Below are 15,238 nucleotides of genomic sequence, written 5' to 3'. Positions count from 1 at the left end.
GTATGACTGAAACATGCTGTACATATTGTACAGAAATTAACACACTGTAACTGATGATACTTCAGTAAAAAAAAATACATAAAATTTCTAAATTCTGCAGGGGTGGGATCAAGATGGCAGAGTAGCAAGATCTGAGTTCACCTCCTCCCATGGACACAACGAAACTACAACTACATGTAGAAGAACTATCTCTGAGACTGACCAGCAGACCAGCAGAGCAGATATTCTACAACTAAAGATACAAGCAAAAGGCCAAATCAAGACAGGAAGAAGAGGCAGAGACATGGTCTAGTCAGAACCCACATCCCCCCCTGTGGTGATGAAGGATATCACAACCACGGAGGTTCCCCGCAAGGAGTGAGGGGTCTGAGCCCCAGTCGGGCTCCCTAGCTCAGGGGACCTGCAGTGTGAAGATGAGCCCTCATAATGTCTGGCTTTGAAAACCAGCGGGGCTTACATCTGGGAGATCTGAAGAGCTGTGGGAAACCAAGACACTTGAAGAGCTTGTGCACAAACTCACTTGTTCTGTGCCTGGTTTTAGGGGCAGAATATTGGAAAGCACCTGGGTCATACGGGAAGGATTGTCACTGGCTAATTTTAGGGCCAGAGGGGCAGGGATCTCGGGGAACACTTGTGGGTGCCATTTTTTTTACTCTCCTTCCACCTAGCAGGTTTGGTGCTGGCAGATGCCATTTCTGTCACTCTCAATCAACCTAGCTAATGCTGTGTGCTTTGCCAAGCTTCTGGCTCCAGCCGGCCCCTCCTAAGCAGACACATGAAAAGATGCTCAACATCACTAATCATCAGGGAGATGCAAATCAAAACCACAATGAGCTATTACCTCACATTTGTCAAAATGGCTATTATCAAAAAGACAACAAAAAGCAAGTGTTGGTGAGAATGTGGAGAAAAGAGAACTCCCATACTCTGTTGGTGGGAATGTTAACTGGTGCAGCCAGTATTGAAAAGAGGTTCCTCCAAAAACTAAAAATAGAACTGCCATAAAAGCCAACAATTCCAGTTCTGGATATTTATCTGAAGAAAATGAAAACACTAATTTGAAAAGATATATGCACCATGGTGTTTGTTGCAGCATTATTTACAATAGCCAAGATATGGAAGTGACTGAAGTGTCCATCGACAGATGAATGGATAAAGAAGATGTGATATATATACAGAGTGGAATATTACTCAGCCATAAAAAATCTTGCCAGTTGTGATAATGTGGATAGACCTAGATGCTATTATGCTAAGTGAAATAAGTCAGACAGAGAAAGACAAATATCACATCACTTGTATGTGGAATCTAAAAAAAAAAAAACCATGAACAAGAAAACAAAATAGAAACAGACTCAGAGATACAGAGAACAAACGGTGTTGCCAGAGGGGAGGGTGTTGGGGGGTTAGGGGAAATTGATGAAGGGGATTAAGAGGTACAAACTTCCAGTTGTAAAATAAGCAAGTCAGGGTGATGTAATATACAGCATAGGGAATATAGTCAATAATATGAAAATAACTTTGTATGGTCACAGATGGCAACTAATTCATGGTGATCATAGTATGTGTAATTGTTGAATTACTATGTTGTATACTTGACACTAATATAATATTGTATGTCAACTGTACTTCAATAAAAATTTTTTTTCTAAATTCTTTTTGCATTATACCATTACAAGCTGTTCATTGAGACCAAAAATTCTTTCAGTTTTAGTCTCAATTCCCAGATCATCAGAGATCTTATTTAATTGTTTATTTGATGTATGGTAGTTGTTGTGGACTCGACTGTGTCCCTCACCCCTAACTCATATTTTGAATTCCTAACCCCCAATGTGACTGTATTTGGAGATCAGGACTATAAGGAGGTAATGAAAATTAAGTGAGGTCATGTTGGTGGGGCCTTAACCAGATAGGAATGGTGTCCTTATAAGAAGAGGAAGACTCAGACCTGTCCCCCTCTTCCTCTGCCTTCCTTCTGGGTGTGCAGAGAAGAAAGGTCATGTGAAGACAGTGAGAGATCATCTGCAAGCCAGAAAGAGAGCTCTCACCAGGAACTAAATTTCCCAGCACTTTGATCTTGAACTTCTAGCTTCCAGAACTGTGAGAAAATAAATTTCTGTTCTTTAAGCCACTCAGTCTGTGATATTTTGCCGTGGCAGCTGGAGCAGACTAATACAATAATAAATACAAAGCTTCAGGAAAAAGATTTACAGTGAATTATTTAATTTACATCTTTCATTGCATCATCCAGGGGTAAATGAATACAGTGACTTAGTGCCAAATTAAAAACATTTAGAAATGTTTCTAAAATTTTGGCTGAAATACCAGACTTTTTAACATATAGGCACTAGCATTGTTTGAACAAAAAGTTTCTGTGAAAGTACATTTCACTGATACCATTTTTCTGAAGCATTGACAATAAAGATTGGTCATTATTTCAAAAATAATTCCTTCCAACTCCACGAGATCAACAAAATTTAAAATTTCTCACTTTAAAATAAATTATTAATAGGCTTTTATATGAAATAGTCAAAGTTTCATAGAAAATGACTATTTTACTCTTATGATTTATAACTTTTAAAGTAAGTTGTTTTCTCAGTGGACATATGTTTCCAGCAAGTGGGACCATAAATCTAGAATGTAATGTATGCGTATATAGATATTCTTTTTTTTTAATGGCTGTTGCATATTTCATGTTTGGAAATGCTTGATTATGTTTAAGTTCATGCTGGCTAGTGTGAACATTTTAAGGGTATTTTCTTAATATTTTTAATCATTTAATCAATATTTTGTTAAATTTAAAAGATTTTGTTCTTTCAAATGCATTATTGTGTGAAACTGATTTTTTTATTGATAATTACAGTTTTTTAATCAAACCATGAGCTTTGGTAAAATGTGATTGCCACGCCGATATATATCTAAATCTTGTAATAGTCAATTCAGAGCACCATTTGCATCCCATATTTACATTCCTACCATTGATGAGACGTTCATATTTTTGTTAAAATAATTATTTTGTATTAAAGAAATAAAAAGTATTGTGTGAATTTGTACTGATTCTTGCACTTAGAAAAATATGTTCAGGTTGTTTGGATTTCCACACAGCAACAGAAGGTATTCTAGGCTACACTTACTATTAATATCATTGCTTGTTCTTTGCAGACTCAGAAGATTGAGTTGTATGATATTTAAATGGACATTAATAAGTGTATCCACAGTTGGTTGTCTCTTTATTCTGTGAGTTTGTTTTAATATTTTATTTATAAATTCTTAGGTTTATAAATATCGAAACACTATATTTACCACTTACACAAGCGTTACAATGCACAAATACAACTAAAGTAACAACTGTTTAGAATCAGTGGCAACCACATGATTTCAGGATCGTGATAAACCAGAATGTCAGTAGCATGGTGTGCTTTGTGATAAATAAGTATCTGAGAAGCCTCTTTATCAATGGGCCTTTTGACATGCTATGACAATTGGCCTGAATGAATGAGTTAATTTAGAATTTTTAATTATTTATTCATTCTCCTGTTTGCTGCAAGAACTGTTATACTACTTAGTGATTGGAACAGAAATCTTTCAATGTTATCACAATCACTGCAGTTATACTAATGAATATTGGCTGAATAAGTTGCAAGGCAGAAAGAAGATCTTTGAAGTCAAATGTTCTTTCTGATTTTGGAAAGATTCTGGGATCATGTTCCTGAGGAGGAGAGAGGAGAGAGGATGGCTTTACCAATTGCAAGAGGGAAACAGGAAACAATTTCCTGCAGCCTGCAAAGAGGCTGAAGTAGGGGTTCTGGAGGAGAGGTGACCCATACACTGCTTCATTTTAGAGATTCATGGAAGAGGCAAGACCTCAGAGACATGGCAGTGTGCTGTGGCTGGAGCCGGGCAGAGGGGCTCTTAGACATTCCATGCAGGAGAATGCAGAAGGTCATTCTCTGAATGCTTTGGTGCTATTTAAGCTCCCCCAGAAGCTTTGCCCAACCTCATGGGGAGCCTCAATGAAGGCAATAGTGAATTTCCTGCTGGTCCGGAAAGCAAGAAGGGGGCTCCAGTTAGATTTAAGTTATTTTAAAGAAAATGAAGAAGTAACTTTTTTCCAGCTCTCATGAGTCTGCAGTTCATACCTAGCTTCTCCACTCATGTGAATGTGTGCCAAGCAAATTAAGTAAACATATCCCTAAGCTAAACAATGCCAACTTAGATATATGAGGGCATACAGAGCAACAAACATTGGCTACCAGTGAATAAAGTCACTGTGCTCAGCACAGAGCTGTCAATAACAGGCACTTAACTTTAAAAAAAAAATTCTTGCTGAATAAATTATATACAAGCAAAACGTTATAATACCTTGGGGGATGAGGAGTGAAAGGAAAATCTTTAGATCCTAGTTTGAACAAACCAGCTATAAAGTACAATTTGGGGACAACAGGAAGCACATAAAGCAAAATGTCAACAGTTGTTGAATCTGCGTGATATGTAGTTGAGTTTTCACTACCCTCTTTTTCCTACTGTTCTATATATTTGAAAAGTTTATATTTATTAAAAAGCCATTAAAAAATCCAAATTATCAAGACATTCCAATAACCAAACCCACCAGAGAGAGAGAAATGGTGAGATGGATTAGCTGGCCATAACCTCTTTCTGGTGGGGATTTGAAGGAACATGGGGATGGTGACTGGGGGAGAAGTTGGTGAACTGGGTTTACGATGCATGATGGGCAGAGCTTTCTGGGATTCTGACTTAGTTTGGCTGGAAAGCAAGGGAGTAATTGGATATACCACACCAGCACTGAAAAGTGCACGAGTTCATTTATGGGGGGAAATGTCTGGAGATCCTCTTGAATTCTGTGCTAACTGAAGCTCTGGTCACATTTTCCTGTGGGTGGAATGGGGTTAGTGCTGGGCTAGAAGGAACTCAGAGCCCTCTTAACTAAGCTTCCTGTGAATTCAAAGGCATACCTCTTTAGGCTTTGGCTATTTCTCTAATGGGTGCTTTCAGGTGAGGTGGAGAGGGGGCATAAGGGCAGGATAGGGTTGGAAGAAGCTTTATGATAAGCCAAGTCTTTAGTCGTGTGGAGACACATTATTTGCCTTCACTTTTGATAAACTGAGGTGTTACTATTCATAAGATAGGAAAAGGCAGAAAACCCAAACTCAACCTGTATATAAGTGGAGGAAGGAGGCTAGGGGGTTCAGGGGCTGGAAAACAACCCTTCCATGCCTCCATTAAACCATGGCATCAAGAGTGGTGTTCACCTGTAAGTGACAGAACCTCTTTCCATGACTTAAAAAGTGAATTCTATTATCTCGTACAAGGAGAAGTCAAGAATGGGAAGTTCAGGGCTGGTGGGATGGCACAATTATGTTGTCAATGATACTTGCTCCCTCTGTCTTTCTAGCTTTTCTAGCTTTTCCATTCCTATTGTGTTGATTTCCTCCTCATGGTCACAAGATGGCTGATGTACCTCCAGGCATTAGGCTTACATTCCAGGCAAAAAGAAGTATATGTCTCACAGGTTCAGACTGAATCACATGGCCATTCCTGCCTGCACAGTGGCTAGGGAAAAAAAAATCAAGTGATTGGCTTTTCAGTGTCAACAGCAGCTGAAACAACATAGGTTGGCAAGATATTATGATCTATAAGAAATATATATTTGACCATTCAGACGTACACTATCCTGGCTCATATCTCCCAAAACTCTTGAAATTTCCTGAGTGATAAAAGCAATGGGAGCATCTTTTGTTAAATTTCCTGAGTGATAAAAGCAATGGGAGCATCTTGTCCCCAGTTCCTGAAATCGCTTCAGAGTCAGAAAGTTGAAATGGTGTCTTGTTATTCATAACAAGCCCCTTTCCAGCACAAGCGGGTTTGTGTTAATAAGGTGATTTTTGGAAAGCACCCAATGATGGGGTCTAGTTGTGAAGGGAATCAACCATGAATAGAGGGTTGGAACTTTGAGTCCCATTCCCTGATTGCTGTAAAGCGGAGAGTTGGATGGAGGTTGAATCAGTCACCCCTGGCCAGTGATTTAATCCATCATGCTTGTGTAATGAAGCCTCCACAATAATCCAGGAGGATGAGATTTGGAGAGCTTTCAGGTTGCTGAACCAGAACCCAACCTTGTGGGTGGTGCACCCCAAACCCCATGGGGACAGAAGCTCCTATGTTCAGGACCCGTCCAGACCTTGCCCTATTTCTTGATCTGGCTGTTCATTCGTATCCTTTAATTATCCTTTGTGATAAACTGGTAAGCAAACTGGATTTCTGAGTTCTCTGAGCTGCTCTAGCAAACTAATCAAACCCAAGGAAGGGGCCGTTAGAATCTCCAATCAATAGCCAGTCAGCCAGAAGCATAGGTTAACAACCTGGTCTTGTGATTGGGATCTGAAATGGAGGGCTGTCTTGTGAGACTGAGCCCTTAACTTGTGGAATCTGTGCCATTCTCAGGTAGATAATGTCAGAATTGAATTGAATTGTAGGATACCCAGCTGGTGTCTGATGATTGCTTGGTGATGTGGGAAGCCACCCCGACCCCACACACATTGGAATTGGGTGCAGAACCATTTAGTTGGTCACTCAACATCCATTCCTATCACTTTATTCCTTGCTTTCCTATCCTGTGTCACAGGCACTTTTTCCCTCCCAAAGACACTGCCTTGTGACGGAGTTATTTATTATCTCACCAATCAGACTGAGAATCTTGTGAATTTCTGACAGTGCCCACAACATATAGGTACTAACAGTTGTTGAATAAGCAGTATTTGCCTGGGGTTCTTATTTTCTGAAATTCTATCACTGCAGTCACCTTTACTGAGATACCATTCTGTAACTGATAAAACAAGATAAAGCAGGAGTGGGGAATAGGCAGGAAAAACAGAGGCTGTGATATGGTTGGGGACTTGAAAGTCTGAGTGGTGGGATAATGAAATTTTCTTTTGATGTAGTCTCCTGATTCTGGTAATGCTGGACTAGATAATTCAGACCAATCCTTCCACTGAACACAAGCTGAATGAAATATAAAATCATCTTCTTAAAAGCACCAAAGACTTAAGTAAGCAGTAAGGAATTACTGGGGCCAAGTTCTAAGAGTGGTTGAGAACCCAGAGAGGTCAGCCTTGCACTTGGGGCCAGTTTTGCCCTAGAGGCATTTGTTAACCTAGAGGAGATGGCTGAGAGGCTGGGTTGTACTTTCAGTGTTTTGAATGCAGAGTAGGGGCAAAGTCAGAGTCCAAGGGCCACCAAGGCTTGGGACTTGATAACACACTTGCTTTGGCTTAGGATCCAAAAAACTTCTCCATGTGAATAAGGGTGAACCAGAAAAAAACAAAACAAAACAGCCCTTACACAGATGGCAGTCATCTGGCTTGCCCACAGAAATCTCAATCCTTGACATTGGATTAAGGTAACTCTAGAGCCCTCATTTCCCCCAGACACTCAGCAAAAGAAGTAGAAAATTTTCCTGAGGAAAGATAACATCATCTTAGACCTCAAATTTCTACAATGAACTTTTCAAAATAATGTTGGACATACAATAAAAAATTACTAGACAGATGAGGTGCTAGGACTCCTTAAGGAAGAAGCAGCAGAAACAAATGACAACAGATCAGCCGTAAAGGGACTCAACATAGCTGAATTATCCAACTTACGTTAAGATTATCATATTATTTTGGTGTTACAAAAATGTATGCAGTATAATTACAAGAGTTAAAAGAAATAATTGGTATAAAAGGCAAAAAATAGAGCTAGAAAGAAATACATCACTTTTGTGTTGGTGGTGTCTGAGAGTGGCAGATTATGGTGTTTGTTTCATCTTTTTCATCTCTGTATTTCCAATTTTTCTTCAATGAGAATTTATACTTGGAGACAAGCTTAAGTAAAAAAGGAAGTGGCAAAAAGTATAACCCAGAGCAGGGCTGGATTCACAGGTATGCAACTTCTACAGTAGCCCTGGGTCTGGTACTCAGAGGGCCTCACCCTTGGTTTAATATTCTGCTGTTGCTACCTTGAAACTCTTTATATATATATAAAACAAGAAGCCCCACATTTTCATTTTGCACTTGGCGGGGCAAAGTATGTAGACCCAGAGGCAATTAAATGCTGACCCTTCCGCAAATAAGGAAACCGAGATTTAAAGAGGTTAAAAACCTTGCAGCTAGAAAGGGCTCTGACTCCAAAAGCACATGCTCTTGCCATTTCCACTAGACCAACACCAATAACACAGAGCCATTGCTGCTGCCTCTCCAGGAACCCACAATAGTCTGCAAAGTCTAGTTTCCCCAATCCCAAGGTCAGACGGCGGGGGAGGGTGGAGGATGCGAGGGAAAGATGCTAATGGAGAATCTTGCACGGAAGGGAGCAGTGCTCAAACGCACTCCGGAGCATTAGGAAAGCTACAGTTTGGGAAAGCCCAGCCAACAACCCTGGGGGCCACAGGCTTTTTTTCCTGTAACCCCAACCAGTCCCCTCATCCCACACATTTCCTACTCCAGCAAAACCGCGAGAACCGGGAGGGGCGGCTGCCGCATCTAGGTGCGAGGTGCACACATACCCTTCCGCAGCTTCCCACCTCCTCCAGACACACGTGTTTAAAGAGTCCCTGCCCCGCCGCACCCCGCCCCACCTCGGCCCGGCCGCCCTGCCCCGCCTGCGCTGCGGGCCTCAAGTTTCCTCAGAAAGGCCGGCGCGCACAAGCGCAGCGGCGGCGGCGACCGAGCGCCCTGCGGCGCTTCGTCGCCCACCTTTCTCCAGCCCCCGCCGCCGCAGTCTCCGCCCGCCGGGGAGGGCGTGCTCGGCGGAGCCGGAGCCGAGGGTGGGGCGCCGAGCGGGAGGGGATCCCGGGCCGCGCCGCTTCAGTTCTCACAGTGGCACCGGCGGCGGCGGCGGCGGCCGCGGCAGCAGCAGCAGCAGCAGCAGCAGGTGGAGCGAGCTTCGCGGCGAGCACTGAGAGCCACTCCAGCCGCCCGGCCGGGAGCAGGCCCGCTGAGCTGGAGCCCGTGCCCGGCCCAGTCCAACCCCTAGTTTTCGGGGAACTTGGATTACTCAGGCCGGCGGGCCGGGGCCGCAGCTGGGGCCGGGCACGCCTGGGAGCGCAAGGCAGCTACGGAAGCCGCGTCCGGGGCGCAGGACCAAGGGGACCTGGCTCTTCCCGTCTACCTAAAGACGTGTTCTCCCGGGAAAGAGCCGCTGCCGGCTCCGGGATTTGGGAGGAGCTCGGAGTCCGCCCGGGCATCTCGCTGGACGCTCTCGGTTTGCTCCCGGGAGGCGCAGGAGGGTCCTGAGCGGCGCTCTCGCCTCTCCTCTGCGGCTTAGGAGCGGAAAGCAGAGGCTTATCCCGGGGGCACGGGAACTTCTCACGCGGTCCTCCGTGGAGTCTTCGGACCCCTCGTCGTGTTGTCTCGAGAAGCTCGCTGGTTGGCACTAATCTGCAGGAGTTCTCTACTGATTTGGTTTCTTTTTCGATCTGGGGACAGTTCCCGCCAACGACACTCGACGCCCCTTTCCCCGTCTTCGCCGACAAGCTGGCGTCCCAGGTCGCCGGAACCTTTGGGAATCCTGACCCTATTCGCTGATCCTCAAGGCTCTCTCGGCTGGCGTGTCTTTTCTGAGCCACTGGCCTCGAGGGGACAGTGCAGACGTGGCTCCTTTTTGCCCCCCCCCCCCCCATCTGAGAGAGTGCCGTCCTCAAGGGGGTCGTTGGCCTCCCAGGGGCTGCTTTGTGAGTGGTGAGATTGGGTGCTGGCGACCCCCGGCTCGCCGGCCGGCCATGGCCTTCACTTTCGCTGCTTTCTGCTACATGCTCTCCCTGGTGCTCTGCGCTGCGCTCATCTTCTTCGCCATCTGGCACGTGAGTAACCGGCAACGGCTTCTAACTCTTTTCTTTCGCCCCACATGCGTCCCTGTGCACCTCCTTCCCCAGTTTCTCTAAAATGCCACCTCACTTTCTCCAGGTTGCGAGTGTGGGCGGTTGGGAGGCCAGCCGCGGCGAACCTGACTTTAGACCCTCTGCCTTTCCCTTGTCCCGGGCGGGAGACCGCATCATCCTGAGGCCCGGCGCGCCTTCAGTGCCCAGGCTACTAGTTGCAGGCGGAGGGACCCCCGGTTCCCGGGGCAAGACACCGTTGCCAGGGCCTGGTCTTGCGTCCCGGGCCCCGGCGAGTGGCGTCTACAGCCCCATCCACCCACCTACTTCCTCTGCCCCCTCCTCTCCTGCACACGGTAGGCGAAGGAGAAGCGCCACCGCCTGCCCGGCAATTAGTCAAGTAACTATAACAACTAAACATTTAAAATGTCAGCGTCTGTGGTGGGCTGCATTGAGACATAGTTGGAGGCAAAGTGGAAACGACAGGAGCGCCTTCTAAGAGGAAGTAGGGAGAGGCCAGGCCCGGGGAGCGGAGCGGAGCCGAGGGGGATGGAGGAAAACCAGGTGAAGGCGGCAGGCTGGCGAGGAAGAGAAAAGCGAGGAGGCGAGGAGACTGCCGAGAGACAGGCGTGAATGAGGCTGTGGAGAAAAATCATGCAGAGAGAGGCGGAGGAGAGCGAGTTTCCTCCTTTGCCCTCCTGGGGTCTGAGCCATCCAACTCCTGGAAGACTCTCTGCAGGTGGCAAGTCTCCCTTCCGCCAGGTCCCCAGCATCCCCAGCGGGCACCAACTTGCCTGCCGTCCATGCTGGGGCTACAGCTAGTTGAGGGCAGTCGTGGTGAATCCCGATTCTGCGTGGTGTGGGGACAGGGTGCTTCTGAATAGAAGTAGGAAGAGAGGGAGCGCGCAGAACTGAGGAACGCTCGCCCTCTCATAACGATGGTGCAACATTGGACAAGTCGGTTGAACTCTCAGGGCTTCGTCCTCTGAGGTTGTTTAAGCTCCCTGCCCTCACCGTCAGAGAGCTGGGACTGGGGGGAAGAATGGCTAAGGTCAAACGTTCTGGAAGGAGCAAGGCGGTGCATAGTCTCCCGCCATTAAGAACCTTGTCCTGACCAGCAAGTCCAGGTGGCAGGAAAGGATCCTGAGATGAATTCCTTGGAGGATGGTTCTGGTGAGCCTCAGAGAGCAGGAATGCAGTGGGCGATGACCCGGAATGAAGACCAGAAGAAAACTTAAGGGTGGGTGAGATGCAGGTGTTTTGTATAAATGGTTTCTAGAGTGAGAGAGCTTGTCTCAAAATAAAACTAAAGTAGCTGAACCAGCTCCTGTTACAAGGCTGGGAGGAGCGGGAACCCTGAGAGGAGGAAGACTTATAACCATATCACCTTAGGGGAGACGCTTACTGGGCTTCCTTCCACATCTCAAAAGTGAGAAAGTTGACCTGGATGGTCTCCAAGCTTCCCCTTATGTCTAAGATGGTGTAAGACTGAATCAGTTGACTTAGGAATCTGGGGGTGAGAGAGGAGGAGTTCAGACATGGGAATTTCAGGGCTGATCAAAAATCCTGCGAGTGAGAGGTGATGGGATTTGGCACCCTCTCTTCCTCTGCCCAGGAATACAGGGTCTAACCAGTGACCAAGGAACTGAGCCTTGAAGTTGTTGACAGTGGTGAAGGGAAAAGGAAACTTTACCTAACTTAGAAGGAAAAAGGATGCAGAACAGATGGTGCCCAAACAGTGCAGTAGACCTGTGCTAATGTGTTTTGAAAGGAGCTTTCTCTGCTTCTTCGGCTTTGGGGAGTTGTTTGCATTCTAGAGGGCTAACTACCCCTCTTTTCCAGAAACACTTCGTTTGTTGTTTCTTTACGTTTCTGCCTTGGCCCGAGGGTGGCAGGTACCAGAGAACTCCATCAAACTGTCAGGCATGGAGGTCTCTAAATTAGCCCCTGAAGCAAAGCAGGTAACCAGAAAGAATAATTTTCTCTCACTTGGGAAGGTAATACAAATAATTAAAGAGCAGGTTAATTAAATGGATGGTTTGTGCAGCTGGTTGACTAATAGACCTTTGAATCAAAACCGGGCATTGCTGTGATCCCATGTTGGCCTCTACTCTTAAGGTTTTCAACACTCACCCCCTGCAGTCAGATTCCAAGTCTGGGTCAGGTCCTGCCCTGATTCCTGACCTGGTATGATTCCAGTTTCTAATGATAAAAAGAAATTTGTGCTCTTTGAATTCAAATTACAATAACAACTCCCAAGTTTCAGCCCCCTTTCCTTTCCTAGACTTTTCCTTCTCCTTTTCTCCCAAACAGCCCAAAGCCCTACCACATGGCTTTGGTTCCTGAACATTGAAAGGGGAAATCCGAGATACCTTGATTTCCATGCACACTTTGTATGTATGGGTGTCGGTTATGGGGTGGTAATTATTTCAACCAGAATTTAAGAGCGTCAGTTCTGTGATAGACATTGTATTTGCTTTCTTTTTAGCTTCTTATATTCCATATGTATTTCTTTATCTGATAAGCCATACTGATGGCTTAGCATATATTGACATCCAAAATAATGAATGGGACACTTATCAGTATATAGCAGTTAAAAGACCTACCCCACTGCCATGTCTGGGCTGTGGGATATGAAGATGGCACTTTTAAAATTAATCTATCTATCTATGTATCTATTTATATATTTATTTTAATGGAGGTACTGAGAATTGAACCCAGGACCTAGTGCGTGCTAACTAAGTATGCACTCTATCACAGAGCTATGTGTGTGTGTGTGTGTGTGTGTGTGTATCCCCTTCGTTTTCTTATTTAATTGTAATTACCTAGTGAGGGATAATAAGAGTAGTTACTATTTATTGAATGTCTATAGTAGGCCAGTTATAGGCATTTATAGAGGACCTCTTAGATGTACCTCCAATTGTTTACCTCATCCTTCTTCCCACTGGAGGTCTGGGAGCAAGGATGGATGTGGCCGGCCAAAGCACAACATTTCTTTCAAGTCTTTTTTTTTTTTACTTTGAAAATTTATCTGCATTTGTTTTTGAATGAAAATATTTCAAATTGCCAATTAATTTATATCAGTCACTGTCTTTGAGTACATTTGTTGCATTTGGAAGATGCAGAATAAAATTGAGGGTTTTTTTTTTTAATGGTTTTGCATACCTTCAGGCACATGGCCCCTTACTGCCCAGGCAAGCCTCTTCATCCTCACAACTGACATTTTACAGATGAGGAAACTGGATCAGAGAGGTTATGAAACTTGCCCAAGGTTACACAGCTGATATGTAATCAGAGCTGAGATTTTAGCTGAATCTGAGACCCTTATGCCCAATGTCCTTTTTCTAACTCTAGTCACTATCTTTTTGGCTTGTTTAACTTTTATAATAGTGAATAATGTTTCAATCCAAAGGATTACCTTTCTTTGTGTAAATAAAATATTTGGAGTTGGAATTTCTGATTTGAGTTATAACAAGAAGACAACACCAAACATACTATATATCCTTTTTATTTATTTGTTTTTGGGGGGGTAATGAGGTTTACTTATTTATTTCTAAACGAGGTACTGGGGATTACCACCTCGAGCATGCTAAGCATGCACTCTACCACTGAGCTCCCATATATCCTTTTTAAAAAGAGGATATTCTCTTTCATTTTTTTAAAAATAATTTTTCTGCTTGTAACATATATAGGTTCATTGCCCCACATTTTGAAATACGACATTATAATGGAACAAAATCACTACTAACCTTATCATCCAGAAAGGATTTGGGCATCTCTTCTTCCAAATGTTGTGTATGTGTGTATTTTTAAAAACTGCATAGTTTAGATGTTTGGAAAGAAAAAAAAAGTGTTCTAAATTATTTCATATGTGAAGTGATGTCTATTTCCAGCCAATATAAAATGAACAGTGTCTACTCGCAAGAGCCCTCTCAGCTCCAGCTTGGTTGAGCCTGTTTGCAGATTGTCGTGTCTGTATAAACACAGATGAAACCATTCTTTGAAAAGATCAAAGATTCATACCAGTTATTTCAGGTTTTTAATTTAAAATTAAAAAAAATTATATCTAATAAGTCACTTTTTAAAATTCTGAGTTTTGACAACATTCAAATAAAATTAATTCCCAGTAATATTTCTTTGGATTCCCAGCAGCATTTGCTATCAGAATTTTAATGGGCCCCAAGAGATGATAACAAATAATAGTTACTGAGGAGGCAGTTTTGCTCTGTGAAATGTCTTTATGGTTGAGCTTTTCAGCCCGTTCCTGCCAGTCACGGGGAACAGAGTAAACTTTTTAGTTTCTCAAATTATTCATCTGGAAGCAAAAAATGGGTTTATGTGAAACAGTAGGATGCCTGGGGTTAACAATAGCAAGTCCTTTAGGGAACCTGCTTTGGCCTCTTCACATGCGGGTGCAGAGGCCTTAGCCTTGCCTCACCGGGTCTCCACTTTTTGTTCTGTTTGAGACACCCCCATTTCCTCCCATATCTCACTTTTAGACGTGATGTTTTCACCTCCAGCACCCCCTCTCCCCATCCCCCTACCTCGTTCCCCACTGCCTCATAGTTAGCATGGGAGGAAGCTGCCCGAGACCCTTTCTGCTTACCGTGGTTTCTCTGGAGCCTGGAACAGTGCCTGCCATGTAGAAGGGGCTCAGTCGGTCCCCGCAGAACTTAATGCTGAGGCTGGCAAATACTTTGAATTTGGCATAGAAGAAGAGGCAAACATGCGATGTTCTTACATATGCTACAATACAGCCAAAATACAAAACACTAAAAAAGCTCTCTACACCAAGAGTAAGCTGATAGACTGTAACGGAGCCACCGACATTTCTGTGTGCCCTGTGTCATAGGGATTAAAAGACTTCGGAATTTTAGTTGGGACCATCCCTGCTGCAGGGCGTGAAGTTTGAAGATTAAGGATGGGATCTCGCGAGATCTCATGGGATAATGTCTCCATCAGTCTGGTGTTGGGGGCCTGTTGCAGGGTAGTGTCCACCTACCCTTGCATCTCCCACTCTGCCCATCTTGCGGGCCCAACAACACAGGGAGACTATATTGCTTCCTGGATATGTGCCTTTTATTCCTCCTTCCACAAGGAACGACTTCTACCTCTCAGATGTAAATTCTGCACATTATTTCGCCGCCTGGCTCCAGTCTCACCATTGTCAGGCCTGCTCCCTCCAACCTACCACAGCCTCCTAAGAAAGCTCACATGGCTCGCTTGTTCTTGTGCATGTACGACCCTGTGTGAGTGCACACTTTCATGTGTGTGCGCCTGGGCTCTCTGAGTGCAGTAGAAGCTGATGGAGGGCAGGGCCCTTACTGTCCACTTGGTGCGTTCGCAGAACTTAGGACTTGACATGGT

General features: G+C 44.5%; 1 protein-coding gene across 6 annotated transcripts in view; it reads left to right on the top strand.

Moving 5' to 3' along the window:
- CNIH3 (cornichon family AMPA receptor auxiliary protein 3) overlaps positions 1-15,238 on the top strand; it is a 207,778-nt gene that overhangs the window by 100,325 nt on the left and 92,215 nt on the right. For 4 of the 6 annotated variants that reach the window (XR_004132156.2, XR_004132155.2, XR_004132157.2 and 1 more), the window contains one exon: positions 101-3,035. The exons of 1 other annotated variant lie outside the window; for it this stretch is intronic. Coding sequence is in view for 1 of the 5 variants with exons in the window: in XM_010992673.3 (XP_010990975.1) it covers positions 9,776-9,856 (81 nt within the window). In the remaining 4 variants the exon portion in view is untranslated. Of the gene's footprint in view, positions 1-100; positions 3,036-9,577; positions 9,857-15,238 lie in introns of those variants that run through there. One more of the 6 variants, XM_010992673.3, reaches the window with a different exon arrangement.

The sequence above is a fragment of the Camelus dromedarius genome, chromosome 21 (assembly GCF_036321535.1).
Source record: "Camelus dromedarius isolate mCamDro1 chromosome 21, mCamDro1.pat, whole genome shotgun sequence".
Lineage (NCBI taxonomy): Eukaryota > Metazoa > Chordata > Mammalia > Artiodactyla > Camelidae > Camelus > Camelus dromedarius.
Note: the sequence above shows the minus strand (reverse complement) of the source record. Positions and strands in the feature narration are given on the sequence as shown.